General features: G+C 38.7%; 1 protein-coding gene across 2 annotated transcripts; it reads right to left on the reverse strand.

The window, feature by feature from the left end:
* Positions 1-4,616: 4,616 nt before the first annotated feature.
* On the reverse strand, positions 4,617-27,238 carry MBIP (MAP3K12 binding inhibitory protein 1). Of its 2 annotated transcripts, XM_060759074.2 has the most exons (9): positions 27,023-27,237; positions 16,883-17,002; positions 14,953-15,174; positions 14,754-14,850; positions 12,769-12,834; positions 11,597-11,746; positions 9,249-9,346; positions 6,881-6,919; positions 4,617-5,148 (listed from the first exon to the last, which is right to left on the reverse strand). In XM_060759074.2, exons 1-9 carry the CDS (start codon positions 27,152-27,154, stop codon positions 5,044-5,046), a joined length of 1,029 nt encoding a protein of 342 aa, XP_060615057.2. In that variant the 5' UTR covers positions 27,155-27,237; the 3' UTR covers positions 4,617-5,043. The 2 variants fall into 2 exon arrangements, with proteins under 2 accessions (XP_060615057.2, XP_060615061.2); XM_060759078.2 differs by lacking the exon at positions 16,883-17,002 and having other exon boundaries at positions 27,023-27,238.

A 27,238-nucleotide genomic window follows, 5' to 3' on the forward strand; every position in this document is an offset into this window, starting at 1 on the left:
CAATCACTCAAATGTCTTTCTCTCACACCAACCTTTCTTCCTACATTTATAGTGAGCCCTCCATCTTTGTGGAAGATTGGTTCCAGGACCCCACATGGATATTAAAAAATGTGGATGCTGAACCCCCTTACGCAGCTCAAAGACAAGTGTCAGATGTGTTATATCAGGCACAGAGATATAGTTTGGCAGGGAAGGTGGGGTAACAAAAATTGTCCAGCTTGAGAAAGGGCTTTCCCCGTACTAGGGAAAAATGCACTTGCATATAAGTCTATCTGTTTAGACAGCCAAGTGGGAAATTACAGTCTTCTGCATAGAGATTGCGGGGGAAATTCTGCTTCAAAATTCACCTTTTCAGTCTGCCTACCTGCTTCGTTTGTATTTCAGATTATTTGCTTAGCAGTTAGGAGTGAAAACTCCTCAGTGGTGGTGTAATTCCTTAATTAAAACTAAACAAAGAGATCACTTATGGTTTATTAAAGGGAAAAAAATCTATTACTGTTCTAAACAATGTTAGACAGAGTAGTAAATGGTTCAAATTTCCCAAACCACTCATATTTCCTGCTGATGTGAGGGCTGTTCAGAAAGGCACTTCACTTTTTGGTTTATTTATTACAATCCTGCACTTGGCTATACGAAATTAGCCTCCTAGAGATGAACCACTCCTTTCGGGGAAGAACTTGCACAAAAACAGACATTTCAGCGTAAGACAGTAAAAATAAAACCAAGCACTGTCTTGCATCGCTTCCCTGAGCTTAGCTCTCAGGGAGATTTTAGATAGCAGAAAATGGATTTTGATATAGTATCTGCCTATTTATGTTTATGTTCAGGGATGGTTTTTTTAAGGGGGTAGTAATTGGATTTATATCCCACCTTTCTCCAGGAAAATCATAGTAACAAATGAAAGCACATAATCATAAGACAGAACAAGATCAATTATTAAAATAGAATTGAGTATTCTATTTAAAGAAATGGAAAGCATCATTGAAAATCCTTAGAAAAGTACAGTTCCCGCCTATTAATAAGCCCTGCCATCCTGATCAAATTTTTAAAAGTCCTTACCTTTTTTTATTCAGACAGCAAGGAGGAAACCAATCAGACTTCCCTTAGTCGGGAGTTTTAGATCTTGAGAACTGCCATCAAGAAGGCCCTCTCCCAAGTCATTGTTGTTGTTGGTAGTGTTGTGTGCCCAGGCATCCTCAAACTGCTGCCTTCCAGCTGTTTAGGCCTCCAACTCCCAGAATTCATGACTACTGAAGATGGCTAGGGTTTCTGGGAGTTGGAGCCCCAAAAAGCTGGAAAGCCACAGTTTGAAGATTCTTGTACTAGCGAACTTGGCACTTTGCAGATGGGTTGTTCCCAGTCAACTCAGTAGATGGATATGATGGGCACTGTAGTTCAATCTATCTGGGGATGCCAGGTTGGGAAGGTCTATAAGGGTTGTAGTGTAACACATCTGGAGAGCACTAGTTTAGGAAAAGTAATGATTCTGTTGGGAACATAATTTGTAAAAACTGTCCAAATAATGACTTAACAGGCAGGAACAAGGAACTGAATGCCCCTTTAAGTTGTACACGTAAGAAGGAAAAGTGCTGACTTGTCTCTGAAACGTTTTGTTCTGAAATTCTGCAGTGTTCTTGCTATCCTGTTACAGGGATCAGAACTACGCTTTCCATTCTGAGGTATCAAAGTATATACTTGAAGCAGGAATTAGTAATTATCCTCTTTTCTCCCATCCTCTTGTCACCCCCCTCCTGAGCACTGAGTCACTTGTACAGATTCAAACAGAGGATTCCATTATAGTTATTGGAGATGTTGGGTGGAGTAGGGAAGACTTCTTGTTTATAGAAATTAACAGGAAAAGCTTCCATCTCTGTCATTCATAACAGCCTTAAAATGAAGTGCAGGAGATGTGTACCAATTTAATTAGGATGCTAGCTGCAAAAACCCTTCATTTGAACAAAATATTTTCAGAGGTGGAAAGTTGCTGAATATACAGTATATCCCTTTGAAAACCAGACTAATCTTAACCTCCTTAGATAATTGTCTGGGTCGGATGAGAATGCTATGGGAATCCCTCTCAGTTGGTATAGTTATACTGGTATGGAGTGGGTAGTCTGTCATAAGACCTGTTTGCACTGTTCGAAAAAATTGTACTCGTATCTGTGTTGATCCTGACATGTGACACAGGACCCCTTTAGCAGTGAAGACGCTACTTTTAAACTTTCATGTGATATACCAAAACTCACTTATTTCTCTGCAGTTTCAGGAAAAAAAATTCTAGTTCATTGCTGTATTTTGTTAGGAGTGTGCAATCTACATTGGAGTCTGCAATCCACATTGGAACTGAGTCTTTAGAACTACAAAAGAACTGCAGATTTGTTGTATAGAAATAGGAATAGGGCAAGAGGAATATGAAAGACTCCCAAACTGCAGTTTTAAAAATATGTTCAATCCATGGTTTGTTGAATCCGCAGATGCAGAACCTGTGTTTTTAATTCATTTTCTCAATAAAAAACCATTCCCCAGATCCTGAAAAAGTCACTCTTTCAACTTGGAGGAAAGTAACGACAAACGTCCTCTAATAAATCATGCAAAACAAAACAAAAAATGAAAGCAGACACAATTTAAAGCAGACTTCAATAACAGCAAAACTATTTCATTGAAATTGTAATTTATTGTCTGCATGCATTTTTTTCTACAGCATACTCAGTGTTAACACCCCAAAACAATACCAATTAGAACATTAGAACATTCTTTAGAGTAGTGGTTCCAAACCTGTGGTCCATGGACCACCAGTGGTCCACAGGAACTAAAATATGGTACACGGCCTCACTGTTACTACACTATTGAAAACAAAAGTGACTGGTCTCACTGAGGCTTATTAAATATGGCTTTTTGTGAAAGAGCAGACGACGACTACTGGATAGCATATGTTCTGTATTAGAAACTTGAGTTGATGTGGTCTATCCAATGCAATTTTCTGAATTAGCACCCTAAATAACCAAACTAAATCTAAAGTTGACCAAAAACTGATTAGTAACCCTTTTGGTACTAATGTTGGAGAGTGATTCCTGATCAAAGTGGTCCCTGGTAAAAAAAAAATGTTGGGAACCACTGTTCTGGTACAGCTGTACCAAGAGCTCCAATTTTGTTTGCTTTGCATTGAATGTTTGTTTGCAGTCCTAAGTTTCAGAGACTCTGCAGATAGGTGGCTTCTTTTGGTTGCAGTTATAGGGCAAGCCAACTGTCCATCATCGTTGAGTTTGGTCCTGCCCCTTGCTAAGGGCAATTGGGAAGGGAAGGGGGCATTTTTCAGTTAGTCTCAGCTAGGAAGTCAATGTACAGGATGTGTACACTTTCTCCTGTACAAAGGCTTCAACCCTTAAGACTTCCCAGGGGAAGAACAGTCTTAAGAGCATCTAAAGCAGGGGTCAGGAACCTTCGGCCCTCCAGGTGTGGTGGACTTCAACTCTCACAATTCCTTGAGGCTCGGCATTCGTCCCAAAGGCTTACCTTGGCCTCAAGGAATTGTGGGAGTTGAAGTCCACCACACCTGGAGGGCCGAAGGTTCCCCATGCCTGATCTAAAGATTCCCAAAGGTTCCAGGGAAACAGCCTTACAGCCCTGAGGAATTTTGGAGGGAATAACAGCTTTAAACACCAAGAACTCCAGCTAAGTGACTACAGGCCTACTGGTACGTCCACTCGGTTTTGAGATGCAGTTCATCCCGGTAGTGGATCCACATCAGTCAGGTCTAGGTTCACAGTTAGCCTGGGAGGAGCTAGAAAGGGATTTTCCTTGGAAGTAAAGCAAAGAAACTGTTAGAAGCCACCAATTGTTTGAAACCTGGAAGCATTTTGTTTAATCTTTGAAGACAAAAGAAGTTTCTGTTTAATTGTTCATCAATAAAATACTTTGCTGTATTTAAGCTCAAGCCTTCTAAAGACTGTTTAATGGGGGGAAATTCTCTAAGGGCTTCTCTTCAGGGCCCCTGGCTTCCCGTTGGGCTAAAGTTGCACGTCCTGTTTTAAAAGCACTTCGTTTCAAGCCCAGCGGCGACAGAACAACCACTGCTTTAGAGGAAGAACACCACTGTTTCATTTGGTCATGACCAAAAAGCTAAGCTTTGAAGTTTGTAATGACTATCCATATATACCTCTTTCCATGAAGACCTGCACTGATATATTAATGGCCTTACCTAGAGTCACTGAATGAGCCTTGGCAGGTGGCTGGACTGGATGGCCCACGAGGTCTCTTCCAGCTCTTATGATTCTATAATTTGTCTTTGTGGAGTTTCACACAGATTCAGTTTTGGCATCTTGAACGAAAGCATCTCATGACAATATTGGGAAGACTTTGGGATTCATATTTCATAAAACTACTGTCAGATCAAATAACATTGAGCTTTTAGGACTATTGATCTCATTGCATGTGAGATCATGCTGATGCTGATTTCAACTCATGCTGATTTCTTTCTTGAAAGAGTAACGTGGAATTTGCCCCCATGGGCACTCAATACTATTTCATGAAGCATTCTGTCACCCAAAGACAGACAGCCTGTCATCCTCTACAAGGAAGCTATTCATCTCATTAAAAGTAGTACTAGCACTTCATAGTTATTACAAAGCATCTTTATTTTTTTTACATATATACTTAGGTTACTTCACAAAGCTATATTAAAAAACCACATTTCACATAACAATGTCTAGTTAAAACAGTATCCCATGGGATAATTTTCTGATGCATGGCCATCACATACAAAATGTACAGTTATTTTCATGCAGCCAACCAAAAGGGTGTTTGTTTTATTAATGGCTGCACAGTATGTTCTTCCAACAGAAGGGAAGCAATATTTGTAATGCTGTCCGAAAACCTTCTCCATTTGAAGAAGCAAAGTTCACTTCTTTTTTGTTTCCGCTAATGATCAGACGAAGTCACAGGTATTGTCGAGTTTCCTTACCATAGTGCCTAGATAAACACTACTCAAGACAGTCTAAAGGAGTTAAGTAAACATGAAGGCTCGCTGAAGTCACATTGCTGTACTCAAAGAAGCTGGTCAACCACCTTGGGCCTCCCATCATTTGTTTTTCTCAGCAATGTTTGCTTAAGTGCATTGATCTTCTCATCAAGTTCGGCCAAAGAATAGTCCTGTCATTAAAAAAAATGAAAGTTTAACATATCTGATGTACTACTCAAACATTAAGCAAAGCACCAGCTTTTAATAAAATAGGACAATGGGTAGGTTTGGTTGCCAACTTGCTAAGTGGTTATTTTGCTTCTTAAGTAGTTATTTTAAACTAGTTTTCATGAACACTAAAAACAGGAAACTATGATTTAATCTTATCTTCCAGGCCATGATATGAACTCTAGTTTCATATTATATAGAGTTGGGCCCGAATCACTGTTAACAAAAAGATCTGTAGTTTTCGAAGGGCCATTTTCATGTAATTTCTGAAAACAGAAGGGGGAAGAGAGAGACAAGAATACCAGTGAAACGAATACAAAGATACACTAAGAGTTAAGTCCACAAAATACCTGAGGCAGGGGGATCTATGGCATCTTTTCTTCTCCTCGGCAGAAGAAGTCTCCTCCATTTTTTCTTGGAAAGTTACCTCCTCCTCCAGAAAGGGTCCTTAGAACTCGCTTTCCCAGTGGCATTAGCATAGGGTGGCCATTGAAAATTCCTCAAATTCCACAATGAGGGTAGAAGTTTTTCTCTCTGTGTGTCTTTCAGTCAATAAAAAGCCTGGTGGTGTCCATGCTCTGATTGGCTGAGAATGGACACAACCAGCAACTATAATTCCCAGAACCCTCTCTTGCGGTTTATATTCTTTTAAAAAAGTTATGTTTAAATCTTTAAATAATTCTTAAAAATCAGTCGATTGGTGAATTGTTTTGTAACTTGGCAGGCCTGCAGTTGTAAATAAGGTCTACAACTGAGGTAGGTTTCATGCAGATAGGCCTTAAAATGGCTGAGGATTGAGCCTTTAAAATTTCCCATTGTAGACAACGGGCCAAATCTCTCCACATGAAACGGAAAACATCCTTCCCTTTTTGGGTAACTTTCTGGTAAACAAAATGAGAGGTCAGAAGAAAACGGACCCGTAAAAAGTAGGCCTTTTGGCCTAAATGCACATGACTAATATTATAGCTAGAAGTCCTATAGTGAACCTGGATCCCATAATACATGTAGTGAAATTGGAATGTGAGGAAAGGAAATAAGACACTGAAGTGGCGAGGATGTTAATTTCTCCGTTAAAAACCCATGCTTTTTAAACAGATTGTTACATCTGAACTGGCTCCGTGACAGCAATCGAGCCATTTAAATGAAAGCTCTTAAATATTTAAATGCTGGAAAAAGAGTTTTTGGAGAGGGGAAAATAATAGCAGTTTAATTTATTGGTAATAAATGTTGATGTGGATGGAGAAGCAGTATTAAAAACTTAAAATACTTTGAAAGACAAATATTTCAGTGAATATATTTCACTACTTGATATCTTATTTTAGGATAGAGTTACGGATTTTGTTGAATAGTGCCCATTATCACTCCTCTATAGGTTAGAATATGTACAGATACATTTATATGAAAATCTACTTTCCATGTAGTCTGGCTTGATAGTGTAAGGGGAAGTCAGTCCCACCACTGTTGGCCTTCTAGGGAAATGTATTATTTTTCATTCAAACAAGACTATTATTTTTGATTTGAGATCACAGTGCTGCACAAACATGAATTAAGCCATCTAATGTTCTCAATGTATAAAATAAGTATTTTGACAGGATTAACCATTGTGGACAGAAATATCCACAAGGAGAAAAGAAGGATCTCTGCCATAGAAGGTTCAAGATATGGTCTGTTACCCCACCACTCAAGTGCACTTACTTGGTTCTGCTGGATTTTCCTTCTTTTGCCAGACAAATTCTGTTTAAAAATCCAAATAAAATAGGGTTACTACTATTACTATACTTAGAATAAAGAAAAAAGTAATTCTATGGTAGGAATAATGAAAATACAACTTTCCATATATTGATAAGACTACAGTTCCCAGCATACCATACTACAGGCTACAGTGTTAGAGCTCATGGAAATGGCAATCTGACATGTAAGAGTCAAACTTTTCGAACCTATACCCTTTTGCTACAATAAATTATTTCATCATAATCCGTGAAAGAAGCAACAAATGAAAGTCTGTCCATCTCAGAGACACTTTTTTCATAAAAGGGAAATGAGCAGTGCCTGAGTTCTTCCACTCTAATTGAAATAGGGCATTGCAAGTATTGAGGAAAAATCCCATACACAACATCTTTTGCTGAATAGGAAATGTGTACATATGTGCCATCCATAACTGGTAACCCTGGTATGTTTTAACAGTTAGAACAGTGTATATGGAACCTTTTGGAAACAGTGCAAGAATTCACACACATATACATAAAAGTGAAGACAAAGATATAAAGCTGAAAAATTCAGAAACAATAATTTGATTGACAGGTGTTTTGTTTATTTTGAATAATTGATTTTTTTAAGAATTGGATTTTGGAAAGGGCTTTTGTTGTTTATCTCTTCTTTGTTGTTTATAATGGTGAATAAAATGTTTGAGATAAGGTAGTCATATATTTGTTTCTCCTAAAAGTATTTCAAAAAACAATATAAGATGATAATTATGTAAGACAATATACACTCACCATTGTCATTCCTGGTACTATTTTTATTATTCTTATTTTTATTCTTATCTTTATTTATACCCTGCCTTTCTCCCTGTATTTTATTCTTATCTCCGGTCTTTAATTCTGGCTGATACTATGGAAGATTAAAGGAGACAAACTAATTTTCTCTCTTTTACTAATGTTGATGGTTCCTGCTGTTTTTGTTGGGTTTTTTTTTTCTCCACTGCTAATAAAGTGGCACAAAAAAGTGATTCCTTACAGTTCAGAATCTTATAGCTCCAGCTGGAATACAAAACATTAAAAACTATGCTATTAATATACCAAAATAAGTTTATACCAAACAAAATTGTAGAATTTTATCAAAATATGTGTACAATACATTTTGTTCTTAACTATTGAACTTGTAATGAATAGTAATAACTAGGCCTGTGCGATTAATGAAAAAAGTGTTTCTAAAATATCATTAGGGATCTGTCGTAACTATAATGTTACTTTTTTTTAAGTACTTGTATATTGGGGGGAGTCAAACCAATTGAAATAGGGCATTGCCAGGCAGGAAAACCACCCCCATGGCCATCCAGCCATTGAAATAACAAAAATGACAACAACAGGAACCCTACTAGGAAAACTTAGCAGTTACTTTGTCTACCTCACAGGATTGAATAAACTCCCAACAGTCCCTTTTTATCTCAAAATCCCTTTAGAAAACGAGCATGGAGGAGGCGGAGGCGGCACAAGGTGGTAAGCAAAATTCTGGGAAGTCAAGTTTGGGAAGGCGAGGACCCATGTGGCAGAGAATTCAAAAGGCCCTGCCCCAAACTACATTTCCCAGCACAAGGGTGCTGCATTGCCTCCATATCAGCAGGACTTGGGATTTCCCTCTCCTAGTTGGATAAGTTACTTTAAAAACACAGGTGCTGCATTGCCTCCAGCTCAGCAGCATCAGAAAATTTAAAAGGCCTCGCCCTAAACTACATTTCCCAGAATCCTGCTTGCTTCCCACATTAAAGCCTTAATGTGAGTGTAGTTTCTGCCTATCTCTCAGAGCCAGCTATGTGCCAATGGGCTTCTTCCTTGCCCAGACACCAAGCCAGGCATCCCTCCCTCCCTCGCTGCCCACTTTGGGCAAAAGCAGAGCTTCTTCCTTCACTCCTGCCTCACCAACCTCCTTGATGCCCTTTGGGGGAACAAAACCTTCTTGGAAAAGAAGGTTTTCCCCATGCCTTCAAAATTTCTAGAGAATTTAAAACCCTGCATATATGACATCATACAATTGACGAAAGGCATTTCAATCTTTCTGGTGCATACAAGAGAAAAATATTTATAGTAATGTAAAACAAAAAAACTTGATACAGAACATCTTAAAATGCTAATGATCTTCCTGAAACAGTGCCCCATAAGCCACCTGCATATAGAACTTTGCAATATGCTGATAGACCAGCTTTCCTTGATGGAGACTATCAAGGGCTGGGGAGAATCTTGAAAAACTGCTGGCCGCAACAGTTGCAATTTTTTTTTTTACCAGACATATGTATGCATCCATATGCACAGATTCAGAAAATTCTTATTAAGAACAAGAGACTCACCATAGCCTGGAAGTACTCAGGAGACATCCCTTCCAGTTCAAGGATTTTATCTTCCAGCTTTTTAATCCTTTGATAAATGTCTTTAGGTACTGGTCTGCCTGTATTACAACAATTACGAAAACAAACAAACAAACAAAAAACCCCAGCAGATCCATTAGAAAAATAAAGAGGATTAAGGGATTTTTTTTCTTTAAAAAAGGAAATGTATTAAGATTCTTTTAATTCAGTCTTCTAGTCCAGGTGTGGACCAAGAACTACAAATATAATGTAGAAAAGTATTTGTTTACTTATTTGAGACATTTGCATCCCATATTTTAGCCAAAAAAACTGCTAGACTGGCCAACAAACCGTTAATTCAGTAGTCAAGGCTACAGTCTAAGACAGTGATTCTCAGTTTTTGTCCTTGAAGTCCTAGACAGTTTAGCAAATAATCAGAAATTGTGTTGGTCTTGTTAAAAGGCCCAGAAATACTAGATTCAAATACATATGATGTTGGAAAGAACTGTCAAAGACAAAATTACAATAAAACCAGAGTTTTACTTGTTGGTGAAGTTACCTAGAGAGAAAACATGGAAAACTACTACCACCAACAATAATAAAACTTTATTTGTAGATCACCCTATCTGTTCAAAGGGATTCGGTGCAGTTTTCAATACATATGGCAAACATTCAATGCCAGCAGATACTATTTGCTGGCAATACAATACTATTATATTGAACTACAGCAGCGAGAAAAAATGTAAGAGGGATATGGTCCTTTTGTTTTGTGGAATTTGTCTTTCTATATATGTCATTATTTTATTGTTTAACTGTTTAAAAAAAATAAAAATAGCTATTAGAAAGGAAATGGTCAGAAATTCTGGGAAATAAAGTATGAAGGGTCAAAGACTGAGAGACACAACGCACAAGAGAAAAGGGATAGGGAGGGAAGAGGAAAAAATACATTCAGCAGCAGCTAAGAGCTGGTACATGCAGGTGTGTCTAGTGCTTAGCTGCTCTGTTCTGTTGACATCTTAGTATTTTGATTTGATGAAAATCCAAGTCAGAAGATCAAACTTCAGACTCTCCATGTAAGTTCTTGTTTATTTTCTGAAAACATTGTTTTCCAAAGCAGAATTAAATGAATGGGTAATCTACACTGATTACAGAGGAAGGAACTGGTAACACCAACACTGAGAATTCCTAGTCTAAGAAAACCTTATGAGATTAATTTGGAAACCATAGATTGACTACTGCAGTGGTTCTCAACCTCTGGGTCCCCAGATATTTTGGCCTTCAACTCCCAAAAATCTTAATAGCTGGTAAACTGGCTGGGATTTCTGGGAGTTCTAGGCCAAAACACCTGAGGACCCACAAGTTGAGAACTACTGGATTAGTAATGTGAAGGCTACACTGTACAGAAATTCTGTATAGACACCTTGGCTGCACTTCTTCCTCGGTCTTTCTCTTTCTCAAAATTATATGTACATATTGTGACCTTCTGCTGCAGGAAGATTGAAGCCTGACTGAGTGAAGAAAATACATTGATTTAATTTGAGACTATGCATTCTCAAGAATCACGAAATAAAGTACTTTTCATGTCATATCTTCACATGTTAAATATACTTCCCACCACTAGAGTAGGGAAGAAAGAATGCAGTAACTTTCTTACACCACACAGTAGGTCAATGGAAAAGGGTTCCCTGTTTAAGCAACCTTTCTGGAAAGAAGTAAACAAAACAATGAATGTGTCAGACAAGTAAGGTAACAAGGGGTTCACTGTCCTTTTACCATGGACCTTTCCAAGGAACAAGCTGGAAGAAGCCAGTCTTCCTGAGATCATAGCAAAACCAGATTTTAGGAATGTTAATTTTTTAGGACTACGTTTTCCAATTTTGTTGAGGTAGCTTGGCCAGGTTAGGGGATTCCCATAATTTTTCCCCCAAATGTACCCACTCCATAATCCAAGCAAAACAGCAACATGACATTCGTACAGAGAAGTCCAAAGAAATCTTCATGTGACCGCTATTTGACACGTACCATGGCTCCTAGATACCAGCTGCAGAGAAGTGTGCAAAAGCAGTAAGTTAGGTTTAAGAAAGGGAGAGAACTTTTGCACAAGTGATTTCTAGAGGTATCCGTGGTAAACCTGACAGAGTGAAAAACTGACAAAGAAAAATGTAGTGCACAGAACTTAATCAACATGTGAATTAAGCCCATCAGGATTAAAAATCAATTTTCACCATTCTTCATTTCTGGAGACGGGCATAAAAGCTGGTAGAAATATGTTGAATGCATTGTTTTTACTGCTTTCTAGTAATGTAAAAGAACCACAGTATAGAGTTCAGACGGAAACTGTCAGTACAAACCTGTTTGCAGCCTCAGATGAGCCTCAATGTTCTGTAGTCTCTCTTCTACAGCTTGATTCCCACAATCTCGGAATACGGAGTTTTTATGGCGGGACCCATAACCACTTTCACTTCTAGTCTGAGGGCCATAGGTATTTACAACTCGAGAAACTAGGGATTTAAAACTATAAATATAGCATCTATACATTTAAAAGAACATTACATTTTATAATGTGGTTTCATTTTATAGTGCAGTTAATAATAACAGTGAATTTCTACAGTTATGCTGGAAGACTAGGGAGTCCTATAGAAAACACCTTGCTCTTCTCTCTCTCTCAGGTTAAAAAAGAACCATTTCTTTATTCTCTGACTGTCACTTTCGTGGGGCTCCTGTGCCCATAATCCCAGCAAATGTAGAGGGCTGACTGCAGTAATAATAATAAGCATAATAAATGTAATCAAGGTAGGAAACTACAATGATTAGATACACATTGCCAGTTAAAAGAACATATCATGCTAAATAATCTCAGTCTATACTTTACTTTTAATATCAAACTGCAATATACCATATTATACTTTACTATCAGCTACACTGTTTTGCCTTATTCAGTTCTGTAGCCTTCACACTTATTTTTTCCTTATTCTGTTCCTTGCACTCTTCATCCTGGTCAGAATAAACACTATCCATGTTTCTGTCCGTTGTCCTTGTCAGGTGTACTTTTACATCTCATAGTCTAATACTCTACCCACTATAAACTGCAGAGCAGATCATAATCTTCAGTGTTGCAAATTAAGCTTCAGTGTGTAGATTCTAAAAGAATCTGCAATGCTCAGTTTAATAGATCAGATCAACCTGTTATTCATGCGTAAGAACACTACCCAACAGGAGTACCAGATTCACAGAGTTAATGGCTTGTATAAGGCAGTTTTCACTTCATTCTCCACCTGACTATTCTGGCTAAGATAACATAAAGGTATTTCCTCAATATTTTATGTGGAACTGGGTTATTTAATTACAATATTTGTAAGCACTGGATAATGTTAATTAAATTAAATGTATTTCTTGGTCAGTACTATGTTCAGTTATTAGGTTACTAATACCAGAAAAGTATAAATGAAACTATATAAATGAAATGAGACAATTATACTACTAATTAACTATAATGATAGATATCACAAATTGTAGCACTTACCCTTCACGTGACTTTTGAATCCTGGATATGGCGTGAACACTGCATCAGTTCTAGCACAGCTGTTTTCTAAGGTTTTAACAAAACGATTCTTAGTACAGACATTTAAGATGCCTTAAATTCATTCAAAAGTCTCACAAAGAAGGCCACTGACCATACTCAAGCATTTAAATAGATGTAGACAGGGAGATTTTACCAAGGTATTATCCAAACTGAACTGTTTCAACATAAGGATTTTGGTAAAAGACTATAAAGATAATCCTTTTAACAAATCTTTGCTAAAGAGCCACTTGTTCATTTGAGTTTTTTACCACATCTTTTTATAATGAATCATGTGTTACAGTGAACAGCATTATATATCATAATGTAGAAAATCATTAAAATACAAAACAATAAAATAAAAAAGTGCAATTTGCTGAAATCTCCACCACCAACTAAAAGGAAAACATCAAGGAGTATCTCCCCATGTAATCTGTTCCATGTACAATCTTCCAAGACTAAAAAACCAGAGCTCATTTAATGCAAAATCTTATCAGACATTATGGAACATTTTTTCTCCAATCATGATGGAGATGGAAACAAGGGTACATGAAGCTTTCTGGGCAAAGAAAAAAATCACAAATTGGATTAGACCCATAAAACCAAAGGTTCCCCTCGTGGAATCTCTCAATCTGGCACATTTCATTCAATCTGGAGAACTTCCATCATCTCTGACCATTATCTATTATGCATGGGCCTGATGTGAATCGCAATCTAAATGACCTGGAGAGTAATCTGTTGATGAAGGCTGGCTGGAATTTTAAGAGACCTCAGAGGATGAAAAACTGGATCAGGCTTTCTCCCTTGCTATCTCAGTAACATCTTCATTCTATGCTTTAATAAACTTGTCTTGCTCCTATGTACATTATAAATACATTGTAGGATAGAATGGTATATTTGGGAAACTACTAAAAACTTCAATATCCCAAAGCAGTAACAGATGGGTGAAGTTACCTTGAGAATATGCAGCTAGAAATATGCAAGAAAGAGTAAATTTTGAGAACAATTATTGTATAATATGTGTACTGTTTGCAGATTTATATTTTGTCATCATAGTTTCCTGGTCTACTTATTTCAGAACATACGTACTTATTGCTCCTACAGTTTATTGCTTATACGCCACTTATTTGTATGTCTCCTCAACTACGCATTCAATCCCTTTTACAAAATTAACATTTTCATACAATTCTTCACTATGCAATTTGGCCTGTTTAGTACCTCCCCTTAGTTACACTGAGTGTCCTCAAGACTGTCTTTTTAAAAAGAAAAAGAGAAAAAAGAAAGCATAAGTAGGGATAGTCACTCTATAGCTGTTCTTGATCATGTATATAAATTAATATGAAATCAGTGTCCATTAATTAGTACACCTGCATCTTGGATTAACAGTTCTACAATATTTAGTTTGCATAAACTAAAATATGAAACTGAATATTAATTTTTACTAACTTAAAAATATGTTTGCTCCTCAGGTTTTAGAATTCCGAAGTAATCACGGAGACCCAGATAACATTACTGAAGCATCAGTATTCAACTACTTTGAAGTTACTGTAACTTACATTAAATAGAACATGCAAGAAATAAATTACTAAAAAATAAATCTGTGGAAACGGCTATACCTATAATAATTGTTTTTATGGTATTGTGTCAGTTACCATGTACTATTTCACTAGAGTTCACAGGACTATTACAGAAAAAGAACATATATGGGGAAAGCTTTTTTGTGGTCATCTGGACTTTTACCAGTGATTTAGATAACAGCATTCTAAAAGTCATTATTTTAGAAATGGAAGATTCTTCATTTTGCTTAACTAGTATCTTTTACATTGTTTAAAGGCAATCTGGCTGTTTGCTTTCCAACAACTTATAAAAAAGAGCTGTGCAAAACTAAGAAGGAGCATTAATCGTGCATAAAAGACTTAAGAGAATTAAAGCTCAACTGGATAAGCTACCTTGATTACAATCAATAACATTGCAAAATTCTCTGACGTTGTTTTCATTGATCTCAGCTTGCTTCCTTTCAATGAAGGCTGATATTCGTCTTTCAATCTGTAGGTAACAGAACAACTTGTATTTAGTTTTCATTATTGCTATTCAAAATCAAAGAATAGTGTAGGCTAGAAGAATGGTAGTGTCCCAAAAGTCACTTACTTCAGCTTTCCCAGCTTTTATCTGGACCACTTCTGGGTCAAAATCAAAATTAGTTTTCTTCAGGTTTGCAGAATCGCAGGTTGTGTGAGTCTCTTCTAGCTGCAAATCTTTATCTATTGCCTTTGAATTAATATCACACTTTGTGCATTCTGTCTTATTGTAATCATTAGTGGCTGTGGCATTTTCTGCTTTAATCAAAGACTGGAGTTTCTCTATAAATGGCTAAGCAAAAGAGAAAGAAAAAAGAAGACTCAAGCTAATACCTTTAAAATCATTGCAAAGATTATATGCTATCACCGTTAGCATATGCCACTAAATGAAATTAGAGTTAAAATACAGCATGTCCAAGTATCATTCTACCTTTCATCAGTGCCTTTTACTAATCTATACATTTTACTAATCTGTACCTTTTTTAGTGGGTCCAAATTATCTAAACAAATCTGACTGCTACTGAGATGTTTTGTACCAAATGAAACCAGAAGACTTGAGCAGCAACGCCACTTAATTTACATGTCATTTTAATACATAATTAGAACATTAAACCTAAAGGATTTTTGCTCCTCAACAAGAAAACCAAGACTTTTGTTTTATTAAAGCTCTTCCTTTTTCACCACATCACTGAAAACATCTCCACTTGAAACAGCAGTCACCAAAAATGCATGAGAGAATATACAAGAACTGAACTCCAGATCATGCACTCCTCCTAACAGCCAATTACTCAGAGCAGTAAAATAAATCTTCCTTAATTCTATTTTTTTTAAAAAAAATTTGTGAATTACTCTATTTTTAATAGTTAAATCCTTCACAAACCAATAAATATAGGAAAACATACAAGGACACCGCTGAAATACATTTTTGAAAGTATCTGCAGTAAATGACAAGCCAAATAATGACTTGGGAAAAACAGTACTTGCAAAGCAAGTAATGATAAAGAATCACAATGAAAATGTATATAATATGGGCTATTCCTTTATTTCTATTGGAGCTACTAGGTATTTGAAAAAGAAATTACAAGATAATCTCTTCCAACTCCAAAGTTGTTTTCCACATTGTGAGCAATGGTATAGGAGCCTTTTCTGTGATTATCCTAAATGTTCTTATTTTTACATATATTTTATATTTAATTGTATGTATTACAATGGCAATTTAATCAATTGCAAATTCTTATTATACAAGTTTCACAAGAATATAAGGGTCGTGAACCAAGAACATTCATCCATCCACCTTTCTTTCTAGCTTCCTTTTTTTTCTCCAATGAGGATTGCATAGTCAATGCTGCTGACAGATTATGCCCTAATTAAATAGGAAAGCAATTTAATTACAGATATCTTCTCATTTTTTGTGCTGATCTGACACCAAGAAATGACACAAGTAGCAGAAGTTAACATTAATAAAGGTTAAAAAATGTCAAGCAAAAGTGATATAATGCTGCAATTGGTTACTTCGCAAGATGAAACATTAAATGTCTAAGAAGTTACTTAAACAAAATCTGTGCGGGAAATATGGTTAATTGCAGACACACACACCAGGATATATCCTGCTGGGATAATGCCACTTCTTGATCCACTGAAAGCACTCTACAAACCGCAGAACTCACCCAACGCATGGAATCATTATCATAGCATGACACACACCTGCCGTGTTATTGCTTAATTATAACCTGCCACAGATGGAAATGCACTGCATTTACAATGGAAGAGCAGAAATCAACGGGACTGCCTAGTGCAATCTACTTAACCTAGAGTAACTTGTAATGCTATTCTCACAACTCTTCTAGGTAGCAGGGTGGGGTTTTTAAAAAGCTCTTTGGGGAGCAAAGCAGAATGGTTTTCCTGTTCAACAGCCTAGAAGTGATTTTTTTTTTTTTTTTGCTTTTTGTGATTAATTTGAGCAACTAGGTTTTAAATAGTACCCAAGAAGAAACCTTTACCTGTAATGCTGAAATATGCTGCTGCAGAACAGTAATAAGCAAAACAGGCTGAACTGGTGATGCTTCTTGAAGTTTGCTCCAATCCACGTTAATTTTCACCACGTCTTCTCCAAGATTAATCTTCAAAAGTCAAATAAACCAAGTCACAACAGAGCTCCAATGTGAATGCCTTGACAACCACATAAAGAGCTTAAGCTCTAAATGAGAATCTCCTTTCAGGAAAACTGAAGGACAACATTACTCCACACTATACACTAAAGCTGCCTTGAGTCCCTATATTGGGATAAAAATCAAGTAAATAAATCCATATTAAAGTAAATAAACAAACAGCCCATTAAAGCCAGTAGCCTGCTTCTCACAGTGTCTAAACTGAACCCAATAAATGTACAAGCCAGACCTTGAAGAACAGAGCCATAACCCTCACAAATATTTCATTGGCTAAGAAATAATGGGAATTAGTCCAAAAAAAACAAACAAACAATTTACAAACTTCAGGTAACCACCTGTGGCTATTACTTCCCAGCAGCATACAGGTGGTCTCCGAGTTACAAACATCCAATTTACCAATCTGAAGGACATTTGAGAACTCAATCCCTGGGAAGGGAAATTCACTCATAAAAGAGTTATCGTGGGGAAAGGTTGTCTTCACTGAAGCTTTATTACCAATTCTGCTTTACATAAGTAGCCAAATTTTTCAAAATCCAATTATCTCAGGGACATAAAGTGAGGTGAAATCTTCTGAACAGGGAGACAGATAGCAAAACGAACACCACATGGGTGTTAACACTTCCCTATGCTATCCAAAGCCAGCTAGCTGGCTAGATAGATAGACAGTAGGGGTGTGCAATATTTTCGTTAGTTCTCGTAAGTTGTATCAAATTCGTTAAATACATTAAATTAGTACTTACAATGTAATATCTGATGTGCGGGCATGGCCCGCGCCAAAAACTTATCCAATATATTTTTTTTTTGTTTGCATTTTGTAAATCTCGGGAGCCTCCCAAAGTCAGTTTTATTTTCAGCACAAGGAAGCAAAGCAAAGCCAAAAGGGCCGCCTTTCCTCTTTAAATTAATGGCTTCTTGCCATTAGGAGAGGGAAGAGGCAGGAAGAGAGTGGAATTCGCTGGGAAAGAAAGCATAGAATTTTGGGAAATGTTGTTTGGGAAGGTGAGGAGCCCTATGCCAGAGAATTCAAAAGCTCCTGCCCTAAACTACATTTCCCAGACTATAGCTCAACATCAGAAAGCCCCAATCAGAATAGGGGAGCGCTATTTTTCCTCCTTAGCAGCTGCAAGCTACAGTTCCAATAAATTGTTGAATCTGCAAAGAGGATGACTGACTGATACTTCTAGTAAGTAAATCGCTGGGCTGGGCAGCAATCCAAAAATGGAAGTTCTATTTATTAATATGAGAGACATTAGATGAGATAGCTGTTGTGGCTTTTTTAAAAAAAAACTTTTAAAAACTTACCTAAAACTAGTAGATGTATGAATATTTCTGAAAGTTGGGGGAATGATTCCCTGTTATCTTATGTCATTGTATAGAAAATTCAAAGAGATAGCTCTAGTGGGTTTTTTGAAAAAATGTTGTTTATAAAAACTTTGAAAATTCCCCAAAATCTGTGGATAAGTGAAAAGTTCTGAAACTTGATGAGCTAACAGTGGTAAATGTGTTCTTCCATTGTAGCAAGTATCACCCTAATAGCTGTAAAAATGAGTGAGAAAAGAGCCCCTGAAGTTTCCCCACTTGCACAATTAGTGTAACAAAAAGGTAACAAAATTTCATTACTCTCGTTATAGTAATGCAAATTTTACTGATTATACTTTAGAAACACTTTAGACAAGCAATGCCAGTGCCCCTAATTTTGTAATCATTTTTAAACTAATGTACCTAATGTACCTAATGCCTAATGTACCTGTTCCAACTTCCATACAAATTCAACTTAAGAACAAACCTTCAGAACCTATCTTGTTTGTCACTTTGCCTGTATTGCCTTAGTACTTAAAAGGTTCTATACAGGCATCTTTATTGGTATCCATACACTGGTCTTTTTCAATCAAATATCCTTCAGATATGTTGAATTATAGTTCTCAACATTCCCAGACAGTATGACCGCACAAGTTTCTAATGTATACCCTAATAAGAATGCAGAACAATTATCCACAATTTGACACATTGATGTCTCTTCCCCAAGGCACTTCTGGTTGTAGAGAAAGAACATTTTAACTAGGAAATGTGAACAAGTAACATAACTTGTTTCAAATAATTGTATTTTCCATAGGATTCTGAAATTATTATTTTCCTCTAAACGCCTATCAAACTTCACTTTAGAATGGAAATAATTTTCTGTGAGATACTCTGGGCATCTCAAAGGGGGCTATATCTGCTGCACAACCTCCAGGGTAGGCCTTTTTTCCATAGCAGTGCTTCTGAACATGAAACTGGAGCTGGTAGACAATGCATATTTCTTAGTATCAATCTTCTCTATCATCCACTAAATAGATCCAGCCTGTGGACCTTGAGTTTGACACATGTGTCCTAGATGTACTTTTCTAATGTTATATCATAATATCATTTACGAACAATGACCAATTCTGTTTTCTTGCTGAAGTTCCTTGATCAAACTACTTGAAACTATAGCTATTGAATCTTTTAATTATCTGCCACTGTAACAAATCCAAAGGCTTCTTAGGCCTTCTCCTCATCTTCTCCAACTTTTCAATTTCCTTTTAAACTTTGGCCACTAGATATCACACTACACTCCAGCAGACATCTTACTGGCGGTGTAGTTAAAAGCAAACAGTCATCTCCTGGATCAATATGTGCTTACCTGCAATTGAAATACATGTAAAGATTCAAGGATGCAAGAGAAGATTTTTGTGGATGGGACTGTGTTTACTACACTTTGTCTGGCTAAACAGCGTAAGTTTCTTAAGGGCTATCAAAATCCAAGCGTTAAAACAAGAGATTCTTATCCTTTCCACGTAAAGGCTATAAAATTTAAAACGTACATGTGTGGGTGTGTATGTGTACACATGAATATAAAAACTTGAAGCAATTCATGAAGAGATAATAATTACATTGTGTAAATGTTTACACATAATTTTCCCTCTTCCTTAAAATATACAATAGACTTGATTTGAAACCCATCCCTTATTCGTCTCCAATGAGCTATGAGCACCTGCCAGTCACACACTTTCTGGTACTACACAGTTCAGAAAGGATTTAAAAAAATTTAAGTGATGGCAAGAAATGATAGACTCATATTTTTATGGCTTCAAAAACCTGTAAGCTTACATTGTATGCTGTTAATTATTTGTTAAAATGATAGAAAAATGGTAGCAAAAAGTTGCTGTGGTAAAAAAAACCCTGGTCATATACAACTCTTCTCTGATTCAGAGCTGTATCATTCAATCTGCAATGTGGTCTTCCTCTTTCCCTATTGCCTTCAAATTTACCACGTATTATTATCTTCTCCAATGGGTCATGTTGTCTCATGTTAAGTACATTGTTTCAGTTTAGACATTTGGGCTTATAACAGTGTTTCTCAACCTGGGGATTGGGACCCCTGGGGGGGTCGCAAGGGGGTGTCAGAGGGGTCGCCAAAGACCATCACAAAACACAGTATATTCCGTTGGTCATGAGGGTTCTGTGTGGGGAAGTCTGACCCAACTCTATCGTTGGTGGGGTTCAGAATGCTCTTTGAGTGTAGGTGAACTATAAATCCCAGCAACTACGACTCCCAAATGTCAAGGTCTCTTTTCCCCAAACTCTACCAGTGCTCACATTTGGGCATATTTAGTATTTGTGCCAAGTTTGGTCCAGATCTTTGAGTCCACAGTGCTCTCTGAAGGTAGGTGAACTACAACTCCCAAACTTGAGGCCATTGCTCACCAAACCCTTCCAATATTTTCTGTTGGTCATGGGAAGTCTGTGTGCCAAGCTTGGTTCAATTCCATTGTTGATGAAGTTCAGAGCGCTCTTTGATTGTAGGTGAACTATAAATCCCAGCAACTACAACTCCCAAATGTCAAAGTCTATTTTTCTCAAACTCCAACAGTCTTCACATTTGGGCATAGTTCCAAGTTCGGTCCAGATCTTTGAGTCCACAGTGCTCTCTGGAGGTAGGTGAACTACAACTCCCAAACTTGAGGCCATTGCTCACCAAATCCTTCCAATATTTTCTGTTGGTCATGGGAAGTCTGTGTGCCAAGCTTGGTTCAATTCCATTGTTGATGGAGTTCAGAACACTCTTTGATTGTAGGTTGACTATAAATGCCAGCAACTACAACTCCCAAATGACAAAATCAACCCCCCCCCCCAACCCCACCAGTATTTAGATTTGGTTGTATTAGGTATTTGTGCCAAATTTGGTCCAGTGAATGAAAATACATCCTACATATCAGATATTTACATTACAATTCATAACAGTAGTAAAATTACAGTTGTGAGTAGCAATGAAAATAATTTTATGGTTGGAGGTCACCACAACATGAGGAACTGTATCAAGGGATCATGGCATTAGGAAGGTAGAGAACCACTGGCTTATAATGACAGCTTTGGCTCAGTTTGATCTTGGATACATTACTCTGTCCTTCTGGCAGTCTATGCCATTTATAGAACACATTCCCCCAGCACCACAATTCAAACGAGTTGATTGCCTTTCTGCCAGCTATCTCCATTGTTCTCTTGCATACACAGAAATCAGAAATACTATAGCATGGATGATCCTGAGGTTGGTATTCAATGAGAGTTCTTTACAATTAAATATCCTTTCTAGCGCTTTCACAGTTGCCTCCAAATTTTAATCTCTTCCAATTCATTGCTTACATGTTCAATTGAGACTGATGCCTAAGCATAGAAAATCTTTGTGAATTTCAGTGGCTTCATTGCCCACTTTAATATAGTCACCTATAGTCATTTTTGTTTTGTTTTCTCAATATTTGACTGTGGCCCTGTGTTTGCACTTACTTTCATTTGCCCAAGTCCAAAAGGTCCTTTCTAAAAATAATATGGTGTCAACTGCATTTATTTTAAAGCAATCCATAATTTTTCTCTAATATTGAAAGTACAGACACATTTTCTTCTGAAATCTTTAGTATTCTCAATTAGACAATGTATATTTGAAACATGATCTTTAGAGCTTTTTCATTTTCTGATTCTAACTTGGACATTTGACATTTCCATTTCATATACAGTAAAAGTATTTGTTGCAAAATCTGAAGCTTCACTTTGCTTGCATGGAAGATTAGTTTAATGGTCTCATGACTATTACAATCCTTATGTTCCATTTCTTGGGGCCTGGAACATATACAAAAATGTTTCTAATCTGTGGGTCCTCATTGTGTTTTCCAGATTTGTTACAATGTGGGTTGATTCTGTCAGCTTTTGCCACCTTTTCCAGGTGTATCACTAAGCCCAAGTGCTTTGACAGCAGTTTTAATTTCTTCATCAACCCTTTCTTCTATCCTTTTCTTTATCAACAAGTTTTCATTTGAAGTAATCTGCCATTCTTTCATTCTTCTGTATAGTTCTTTGATTAATCATTTTTATCTTTTTATTTTGTTCTGATCATTTTATGTATTCCCCAGTTGATAATTCAGAATCTGTACTCTTAAGTTTGTTTTTGACCTCTTGGATTTTGAGAAGAATCTCTCATTCTTTTGTTTGTACAAGTTATTGTAACAATGAGGAGCCGCAGTGGCCCAGTGAGTTAAACCCTTGTGCCAGCTGAACTGTTGATCTGAAGGTTGGCGGTTTGAATCCGCGAGACAGGGTGAGCTCCCATCTGTCAGCTCCAGATTCTCATGCAGGGACATGAGAGAAGCCTCCCACAGGCATCCCCTGAGAAATGTCTCTCACACCAGAAGTGACTTACAGTTTCTCAAGAAAAGTTTCTTGCTTTTCCCCACTCATAATGTCTCTGGTTTCTATCCAGAGTTCTTCTCGTAAATTACTCATTAAATTGAATAATAAAATTCTATTACTGGCATGTGTTTAAATTCATGGAATTTATATTTTATTTTATCACTAGCTGTGCCCTGCCACGCGTTGCTGTGGCCTATAGTAAAACTTAACAAAGTTGAGGTAGATATCTGGACTATTATGTGTGTGCAGCGGCGGGGGGAATGATGGAGCCTGGGGTTGCGTGTGTGTGTGCGGCGGCAGGGGAAGTGGGGTTGCGTGTGTGTGTGTGGCGGCAGGGGGAGTGATGGGAGCGTGGGGTTGCGTGTTTGTGTGCGGCGGTAGGGGGAGTGATGGACCATGGGGTTGTGTGTGTGTGTGCAGCGGCGGGGGGAGTGGGGTTGGGTGTGTGTGGCGGCGGAGGGAGTGATGTAGCGTGGGGTTGCGTGTGTGTGTGCGGCGGCGGGGGAAATGATGGAGCCTGGGGTTGCGTGTGCGTGTGCGGCGGTGGGGGGAGTGGGGTTGCGTGTCTGTGTGTGCGGCGGTGGGGGGAGTGGGGTTGCGTGTGTGTGTGCGGCGGCGGGGGAGTGATGGAGCGTGGGGTTGCGTGTGTGTGTGCGGCGGCGGGGGGAGTGAGGTTGCGTGTGTGTGGCGGCAGAGGGAGTGATGGAGCGTGGGGTTGCGTGTGTGTGTGCGGCGGCGGGGGGAGTGATGGAGCGTGGGGTTACGTGTGTGTGTGCGGCGGCGGGGGGAATGATGGAGCCTGGGGTTGCGTGTGTGTGCGCGGCGGCGGGGGGAGTGATGGAGCGTGGGGTTGTTTGTGTGTGTGGTGGCAGGGGGAGTGATGGAGTGTGGGGTTGCGTGTGTGTGTGCGGTGGCGGGGGAGTGATGGAGCGTGGGGTTGTTTGTGTGTGCGGTGGCGGGGGGAGTGATGGAGCGTGGGGTTGCGTGTGTGTGTGCGGCGGCGGAGGGAGTGATGGAGCATGGGGTTGCGTGTGTGTGTGCATGCGGCAGGGGGTGTGTGTGTGCGGGAAGCAGCGCGGCGGGGCTTGGAGTGGGCATGGCTTCCGCAGAGGGAACATTGGCCGGAAGGCTGTGTGCGCGCGCCAGGAAACTTGCGGCTGGGCGCCATTGCGAATGCTCAGTTGTTTTGCCATTTTGTGAGTGTGTTGTTGTGTTGTTTTTCATTTTGAGTAGATATGTTTGTATCTTGTGGGTTGTGTTATGGGCATGGGAATTTTGGTTAAGTTTCGTTGGGGTTTTTTGAGTTTTGTTGTTTTGCCGTTTTGTGAGTGTGTTGTTGTGTTGTTTTTCATTTTGAGTAGATACGTTTGTACCTTGTGGGTTGTGTTATGGGCATGGGAATTTTGGTTAAGTTTCGTTGGGGTTTTTTTGAGTTTTGTTGTTTTGCCGTTTTGTGAGTGTGTTGTTGTGTTGTTTTTCATTTTGAGTAGATATGTTTGTACCTTGTGGGTTGTGTTATGGGCATGGGAATTTTGGTTAAGTTCCGTTGGGGGGTTGTGGAGTTTTGCTGTCCCGTTGAACCAACCTAACAGATTTATATATATAGATTACAATTGATTTAATGCATTTTATTACGTTTTCTCTAATTTTTGATATTAGCAGTTCATGGCCTGTGTCACAATCTGTTCCTAGTATTGTTTTTGGAGAAAGAATTGAGCCTCTCCATTTTCTCCTTCCAATTATACATTTTTAATTCAGTATTAGTCATACAATAATGTACATGTATAAATCTTTTCAAATGCCTAAATAATGTCTTTGTAACAACAAAAGCCCGATGCCTTCACAAAATTTCATCAGTCCCTCTCCTGCTTCATTTTTTATTCTAGGCCAAAAATGCTTGGTTCTCCTCTTTTTCTTCCCACTGAGATTCAATCACCCATGATCAATATGTCTGATTGATTTATTCCTGAAAGCCTGCATAGATTGCATTGATTTTTTATTTTCTACCAACAGAATTGGGAGCATAAACTTGGATTAAAATTATTTTCATAGTTATTCCATGAAATTACTTGGTCTAACTTTAAATTATATTTCCTGATTGCTTTTACTATATTACAATTTATTATGCATTCCATCTGATTTCTTAGATGGTAATTTCCTGAGTAAAACGTTATGTAATTATTGCACTGAAAATTCCTATTGACATTAGTTTCCTCACACCATTTACAGGATGAGCATCCCCTACCTGAAGTATTCCAAAATCCCAAACTGTCCACATGGATGGCTGATATAGTGACACCCTGACTTTGATGGTTTAATATACACCAACGTTTGCTTCAAGAACATTTTTATATGGTACATAAAATTACTTTCAGACTATTTGTGTAAGATATATACAAAACAACAATGAATTTTGTGTTAAGACTTGGATCTCATCTCCAAGATATCTCATTATGAATATGGTAGTATTGAAAACTCCAGATAAAATCTGAAATACAGAACACCTCTGGTCCTAAGCATTTCAGACAATGGGATACTCAAGCTTTTATCACAAGGTTTGTATTTCCCATTTTTGTACAATTTCTACTTCCAATGATCCACATTCCTTATTCCTATCAGATGCCTTGTGAAACTTCAGAGTTTTCTTTCTAGCACAGTTAGGGTGCAAGACTGGTCACTTCTGCAAAATGATGAAGTATGTCCAGGGAGACAGATGTAATTTCTTATGTATACACAAAACTAGAGCTCAAAACTCCATTGAATGGAGCAAGATAGGAAGGATGCAACTTAGAATTAAGATAATTCTGAATTTACATAGTCATGAACCCACTGGACAACCATGGGCAAGTCGTACACTCTCTGACTCAGAGGAAGACAAGGACAAACCTCTCCTGAACAAATTGTGTCAAGAAAACTGTGTGATAGGGCAGTGGATCTCAAACTGTGGGTCCCCAGATGTTTTGGCCTTCAACTCCCAGAAATCATAACAGCTGGTAAACTGGCTGGGATTTCTGGGAGTTGTAGGCCAAAACACCTGGGGACCCACAGGTCGAGAATCACTGCCTAACAGTCTCATTTGGCCAGAAATTGCTTGAATGCACATGGCAACAGCCACCCTTGAAAAACAAACTATGCTGGCAATTTAATGTAGTTTGAGGCTAGTCTCAGACCACAAGCTACTGCAAAAGTGTGTGAAAGAAAGCCCTTAATGTGCACCAGTGGTTTGTGCAATCACTATCCAGGCCTCAAATTGGTTCCAAAATTTTCTATGTAAGCATCAGCACAGCTGAAACCAGTGTCTTCAATACTGGCTTGAAACTGTACAAATGGGGCCATCCAAAAAAGGTAAAGATAAAGATTTTCCCTTGACATTAAGTCTAGTCGTGTCTGACTGGGGTGTGGTGCTCATCTCCATTTCTAATCCGAAGAGCTTAGAAATGCTGTCTGTAGATGCCTCCTAAGACATGTGGCCGGCATGACTGCAAGGAAGGCCATTACCTTCCCACCAAAGCAGTACCTATTCATCTACTCACATTTGCATGTTTTCGAACTGCTAGGTTGGCAGAAGCTGGGCCTAACAACAGGAGCTCACCCCACTCCCCATATTCAAACCAGCAAGCTTTCGGTCAGCGAGTTCAGCAGCTTGGTGGTTAAACTGCTGCACCATCAGGAGGCCCTTGGGGCCATCTACATTATAGAATTAATGCATTTGACATCGCTTTAACCGCCCTGGCTTGATGGGAGTTGTAATTTCATGAGGTCACAGCACTCTTTGGCAGAGATGGCTGAAGACCTTTGAAACTACTTCTCTCATGATTCCATAGCATTGAGCCATGATTGGTTTAAGTAGTGTCACACTGCAATCATTCTATAATGTTGATGTCCTTTAATGTAATGCGCAAACTGCATTATATGGCAGTGTATATCCCAGGCAGGGGCCAACTTGGGCCCTCCGGGTGTTTTGGACTTCAACTCCCACAATTCCTAACAGCCTACTGGCTGTTAGGAATTGTGGGAGTTGAAGTCCAAAACACCCGGAGGGCCCAAGTTGGCCCCTGCCTGGGATATCCAGTGAAATTGTGGGAAAAAAGCACTCGAAATACTAGCCAGAATTTTGCAAATCAAGCAAAGAGGGTCTGGGGCACCTTTAGAATGGGGCCTGTTAAACTCCCTCGCCAACCAAAGCCCGCTTCTCCCCTTCCCCACCTCAACTTCCAGCCCGGTTCCCCTTTCCGCCGCCTGTTCTCTCACGGCTCCCCTCGGCCCACTCACCTCCTCTGCCAGCCGAAGCAGCACACGCAGGGAGTCCCTCAGGATCTCTCGGAGCGCCTCTTCGGAGGAGTTCCCCGCCCGGGCGGAGGCCTCGGCTTCACCAGAGCAGCTCCCTTCCCCGGTGGACGCCATGACAGCCGCTCAGCGCCAAGGCAACCCTCGCCATACCTCGCCCCCTTGGACGTGGTCGCGCGTCGATGACGACAGCGCTCCCTC

The sequence above is a fragment of the Anolis sagrei genome, chromosome 1 (assembly GCF_037176765.1).
Source record: "Anolis sagrei isolate rAnoSag1 chromosome 1, rAnoSag1.mat, whole genome shotgun sequence".
In the NCBI taxonomy this organism is placed as follows: Eukaryota; Metazoa; Chordata; class Lepidosauria; order Squamata; family Dactyloidae; genus Anolis; species Anolis sagrei.

Coding starts and splice junctions, on each gene's coding strand:
- MBIP (XM_060759074.2), bottom strand. CDS start 27,154: ATGGCGTCCACCGGGGAAGGGAGCTGCTCTGGTGAAGCCGAGGCCTCC. Junction 12,835..14,753: donor TGTTATTGATTGTAATCAAG/GTAGCTTATCCA, acceptor TTAAAACCTTAG/AAAACAGCTGTGCTAGAACT. Junction 9,347..11,596: donor TCATCTGAGGCTGCAAACAG/GTTTGTACTGAC, acceptor GTTGTAATACAG/GCAGACCAGTACCTAAAGAC.